Below are 6142 nucleotides of genomic sequence, written 5' to 3'. Positions count from 1 at the left end.
TAAATAATGAATATTTTATTTTTCTGAAAAAGTCAATAACTAATATCATATTCATTGATCTTGTATCAACATCCTGTTGAGACATGAGTCCTTGCAGCAATAGACATTGATATGTTTCATCATAACATTATGAAGAACAAACGGTATGCACGAACCCCCCGTGGGATGGGCGGAATCAGGGGCTTTTTGTGATCCCTTCGACTCCGGTGAGAAATGGTTCCTGGCCGAGCGAGGTTCTTGACTCTGCATTGTCGGACACACTGCTCTGTGGTAGCAGCTTCTTGGCCTTTGTTACGAACCACGTGCTCATGTGGTGCAGTTACAGATGGTCTGGCTCTGGATGGATGGAAGCGACAACAGTTTGGAGGACACTTTTTTCAGGAGCTTGTTGATCTTGGATTTACTTTGAACTTTTTCCAAGTCTATTTCTTCAGGAGATATCCATGCAGAGTCTTTCTCAAGAGAATATCCTATTAAAAATAAGAAGATACGAAATGAATAATGATTTGCGATGGTAGTTCCTGCAGATTAATATGATTGTTTTCTATTTAAAGTGTTACTAATTTCAATATAATATACTGATTTCACTGAATGCACACTAAATAAAACCTACCGTATTTCATGAGTTTCTTGACTGTTTTCAAACAATCGTTATTCCCACCATTAGCGATCAAGAAGAGTGCTGACTGTCCGAGTTCATCCACAATATTGACATCACTGCCTTGTTTCATGAGGTACTGGGCGATCTTAAACTTCCCGTCCTGGAGAGCTAGAAGAAGTGGCGATTTCCCAGCCTCATCAATACAGTTGACATCAGCTCCAGCTTTGATGAGATACTTGACCATCTCAAGATCTTCTAACCCTACAGCTGTTGTTAGGGCCGTAGTCGCCGAATCCAAACTTTTGATATTGATGTCACAAGAATCTGTAAAATGTAACAAATGTAAATGAAATATTTCGAGAGTGCATTACAACGGTGCACCGTTTTATAAATAAAAATATTTACAAGGCGAGGACATTGTAGCCTTGACTTACCACTTTCTAGCAGGACCTCCAAGGTCTCGTAGTCGCCATTGACAACGGGGATGAAGATGAGGGGCTCTCCCTCCGTGTCGTACACGTTAGGGTTTGCCCCTGCCTTCAGCAGCTTCCGGAGAACATTAAAGTGTCCCTGATGCACACAGTTGAAGAGCAGAAGAGCCTGGGCCTGAGCTTTGTCACTTTCCATTGTGGTAGATAAGTAAATCCAAAATCTTAAAATCAAGATAAAAGTTTGTTTTGCAAAATGTTGCAAGACTATTTATCTCTTCAGAGCGATTGCTGAGATATGGTGCAATTCATTTTGACCGCCCCGTTTATATATCCATCAGACAAAAACTGTTGATTATTAATGAGACACAAACGCCGCCCCTTTGAATTTGATTTGCACAATTCTTACTCAATGACATGTACGCCATGAAGCGTGTCTCTGTCCTGGTCGGCGGGAACCACACGATAAATCAGCGCTGGATGTTTAGAGAGTAACAAGTATATGATTAAATTTCCACTGTAAAGATAAATACATAATGCATGAATTTAAATGAAGGTCTGGCGGCGAACCCAGCGGTGTGGGACAGTACGAAACATATAGAAAGCCCCGGTATACAGTACAAAACATATACAAGCGCCTGATATACAGTACAACCCGTGCTGTGGGATTTTGAGAAATCGGTCGTCCTTTGTACATGACATTCTCTGTTGTTTTCTTGAAGAATTGATATATGACGTAGTTTTGTACTTTTTTATCATCGTTTTGGAAATAAAAAAAATGTTGATAACTATTAGTACATGTATGCTTTAAAGCTATTTTAAGGACAGCTTCGTTTAAATTCATCACTATGCTTAAAATACAAAATGTATATTAAGAACTTTTTTCCCCCATACATGTACAAATAAATTAAAATCAAGAAAATATTAAGATGCATCGAGATTTTAGAATAAAAATTGTTGAATGACTTGTTGGTTTTTTCTATTTAACCGTTTCTCTGCTCGAATAATGGACACTATTGCATGTACCAAATTCGATCGACATTCGGTAGTGAATTTGAATGAGACGCAGTGGAAATTCCGTAAAAATCAGATTCAATAAAGTTTAGAAAATATAACTTCGAGCCGAGATAAGCAGACTGAATTTCTTTTTAATCATAATTTTATTTTTTAAAAAATGCACTTTTTTATATCGTAGTTTGTTTGTGTCCGTATTTTTTTAAAATAAAAACATTCGAAACTTCATGTCGTCACGACAGAGTTTTTATTTTTAGGTTGTTTTCCATATCGAACCCGGACACGGAATGCCGGATTGTAGATATTCAATGTCCGCTGATCGTAGATCAATACCGCGGTCGGCGCTTCCCCATTGCTGGGGCTTGTTAACACGTGCTCGAGCCTATCAATCGTGATCTCAAAATCTGTAATGTCGCCTTGGACATGCCTTTTTGTTGTAATTTTTCATTGAAATATCAAAACAAAGGTATCGGTGGGGACTCGGTGCAATTATTCGCGGCAACATCGTGAACTGTTGCTTTCCGAGTACAAAGGACCCTCTACACAAAAAAGATTATAAATTCTTGAAAAAAAAATACGTGAACACATTTCGGTTATCTTTTTTACTTGTTAATTTTATTAGTTTTTAAAATATGCTCCATTACTTATTTTCTCTGGAAGATGTTCCAAGACTATACAGACAAACATGTTTGCTTACTTCTTGGTGAAAATTCATGCAAATGAACAGTACTATCAATTTCTCTAAATTGATCTTATAGTCAAATCGATAAAAATATATATAATACACTAACTGCATACTAGTTCAATAAAATTAAAATATTGACTGAATAGTGTGGAGGGGGTCCTTAAGAAATTAAAATCATTGAAGATGAGTCTCATCTAAGAGGTGAATAGTTTGACTTTTTAATCATATAACATGTAGTAAGTTGTAAATGGGATGTGTATGATTCATGCAGAATACCAATATTAACACCAGAATATTATGATGGTGAAAATCAAGAATAGCGAATTAAAAAGTGAGTTTTTGAATACCAGTATTTTCAATGGACGAGGATACGCTGCAATATGTTGGTAGAGGTGACCCTAAAAGGTACTAGTTGTCGGCAAGGGTTGAGTTTAGATCTGAGAATTTCATTAACGTCAAATGAATTTGACGTTCACAATGCTGTGAATTGTAAATATAAATGTAAAATATATTGGCCTAGGTCATTGGTCTATAGCGCTGTCTTATTGCAATGCTATATTAATCTTGTGATCACCCTATATGGAGTAGACGATGCTCTAAACTGTTTGAAATACAAGCAATTGCAAATCTTATCAAACAGCTTTAAATTGAAATGACATTTATATTTATAACAATGTTCTTCCAAGGTTGGCGTTTTTGTATTTAACCTCTGCATTCTTATTCTTTTTGAAAACATGGCTTGAAATGATGTTATAGTTCAAATAAGTAAAACTAGTGAATAAAGGTTTATTTTTAGTAACATTATTGTTCGACCATTGGTTAAACGTTGCTGATTCAGCGTCAGTTGTGACGGTTTATCTAAAGTCTCCCAGATATATATTCTTATAATATACTAGATGATATTCCAATTACCACTTATTCACATTAATACGATACGAAACTTGATATTTTGAATTTTTAATTTTTTTTCCGTTTTTGTATGTACTGTGTCCGAAAAATTTTCTTAATTGTTTTTCTTAACCTATTTTATAAAATTGAAATCAAAAAGCAACTGCATCATTTTAAACGTGAACACAATTTGTTCATGGTTCACAAATTAATTTATATAACTGCCAATCTCTCGTGGTATATAAATGTATGTAGTTTATTGGCAAAATGTCTTAATTTATAAGTAAAATTATTGTATAGAGAAGCTGATTTAAAATCAAGTCCCCCAAAATAGACATATTTGCTGAAAAAATTGAAATTTACTATACTACCGGTAATCAGAACTTATTCTCTAATTTTGTGAAGAAAGTGATCCTAAGCTATTAGCATGTATTAATTAACGCCGAAAATAACTATCAAACGATCAACCACAAAACGATGTCTACGTGTATTTGTGATTTGAACTATACTTTGTAATTCACGGGAAACTTACTTCCAGGTACTAGACTAACGGGAAAATGGCGAATCCTGATCCCGAGGGTGAACGTAGAGCGACCTTAACAAAATATATCCCTGGACAAAAACATGTCTACTTGATCATCGATCTGAATACATATTTCGGGGAATAACAATGTTGAGTTTAAAGAGTTTTTCTTGCATCAGTTCAGAAGACGTAAAGAAATACTAAAGTTTTTACATACAGAAAGACAAACATAAAGATACGGACTGACAAACAATAACATTAGACAAACAATCTCCAAACTTAAGAGGCATGGAATGACGCTAAGAGATGTTTTTTATCCGAAATATTTTCTTTAATGCAATTTTGCATTTCGTGAATTTAGTTTTTGTGTATGTCTAATAAATAATAGTTTATTAAGCATCGCGAATATATTTTTTTCTTAAAAAACAGACCAAATAAAATTGGAAAAAGATACTTCTTTTTGGCAATTTATTAAAAACAACATGTGATAAATGGCTTCTATATTTTGAGAGTGTTTGTAACACACAGTTACGCGCAAAAACATCACTTTCGTGAATGATGCAAAGATGATCAAAGCTGCTCAGTTAGACGGTTTTCTATTATTATGGTATGATCAATGTGATGTTTTTACGATCAAACAATCCCAACATTATTTTCTTCATTGAACTGATGTGGGTTGACAACACCTTGAAATGCTTCATGTTATTATGATGGTACGCCACGCTCTGACAAGGAAGTTAATGAATTCCAAACTTAAAATCGCAAACCAGAAGGGAAGGTGATCTGTCATATTTCCCAGCTATTCCTCAGAATCTTTCACTTTCCACGAACACATCAGAAGACTACCACTTCCTTGGTTGGCGTCTGGTTTCGATAGTTGGACGACCACGAGCCGCGGTTAGCGGTGTGTACAGTCTTAGAGTCTGTTCAATCAAGGCGTGGACACGAATTCCCAATACCAAAAAACCCCAGCTGATCGATAGATGCTCTGTCTTTTTGTGTTACAGAAAGATGGATCAGTGAGATATCTTTGAAACATTGTCTACACCGATTTACGTAAGATTGATAAAAATTGGTTAATCCATCAAATTTTTACAAATATGTATGTGTTATCAATACCAACAGGCACGGTTTTCTCAGGAGGTCTATTATTAACGAATTATTTTAAGAAATGGGATTACTATAAGTAGAGGGAGTATAAGACTTTTTCACTGTTTTACGTCAGATGGTGAGACAATAGGCGACATCTCTAAGTATGTTTTTGGGTGAAATATACTTGCTGATGCCTCCTATCGTCTCCAACTTTAAAATACCAAGTTCCCGAATAGATTTTAAAATAGTCTTAATTCTATGTGCATAGTTGGCAAACCATATGAAAACAATGGCAATATCTCGTAATCAAAAAGAAAATTGCATTGTATATTTGTGTTTTTGCAGCATCTTCGTCGATTTTCCATGTGATATACTTGTGAACTATGTAAGTGTTTAAGTCAAAGTATTGGGTTGTATTTACTTTTTGAATGGATATTAAAAATAATCACCTATCTCGCACGTTGTATACCTATACAAACAAAAATGATATTTATGTAATTGGTTAAATAAACTGCCTAAATATCACGTTTTTACAAAAACAATTAATGTTTCGGAGAAGTGGTAAACTTCATAAATTGATATACTAGAACAGAAAACTAAACATGTATGAACGACATTGCCCAAACATGATTCTGGTTGGCTGAACAAATTCATATGATTTACAAATGCATTGTGATAAATCATAATTTGTAGTTTTACCAGATTAAGTAAAAATTAAAGGGTCAAAATATGACATTTATCTTTTTAATAACGGTAATTAAGACGCGAAAACTGCAAGTCATTTCAAGCATATCTAAAATAGAACATGAATTTGTCTAGGATCTAATTTTACTTTTTTTCTTTACATGAATTGTCTATGTAAATACTAATGCCCAAATTTTGTGTATGAATGTGATTGGCAATAATATTTA

At 34.5% G+C, this 6142-nt stretch overlaps 1 protein-coding gene across 1 annotated transcript; it reads right to left on the bottom strand.

The window, feature by feature from the left end:
- LOC128156197 (ankyrin repeat and SOCS box protein 3-like) lies at window positions 1-1392 on the bottom strand. Its single transcript, XM_052818246.1, has 3 exons — window positions 1036-1392; window positions 614-925; window positions 1-470 (listed from the first exon to the last, which is right to left on the bottom strand). The coding sequence occupies exons 1-3, from the start codon at window positions 1226-1228 to the stop codon at window positions 307-309; spliced, it is 669 nt and encodes a 222-aa protein (XP_052674206.1). The 5' UTR covers window positions 1229-1392; the 3' UTR covers window positions 1-306.
- Between the last annotated feature and the right edge of the window lie 4750 nt (window positions 1393-6142).

This window comes from Crassostrea angulata, chromosome 7 (genome assembly GCF_025612915.1).
Source record: "Crassostrea angulata isolate pt1a10 chromosome 7, ASM2561291v2, whole genome shotgun sequence".
NCBI lineage: Eukaryota > Metazoa > Mollusca > Bivalvia > Ostreida > Ostreidae > Magallana > Magallana angulata.
This window is presented reverse-complemented; position numbering and strand designations above follow the sequence as displayed.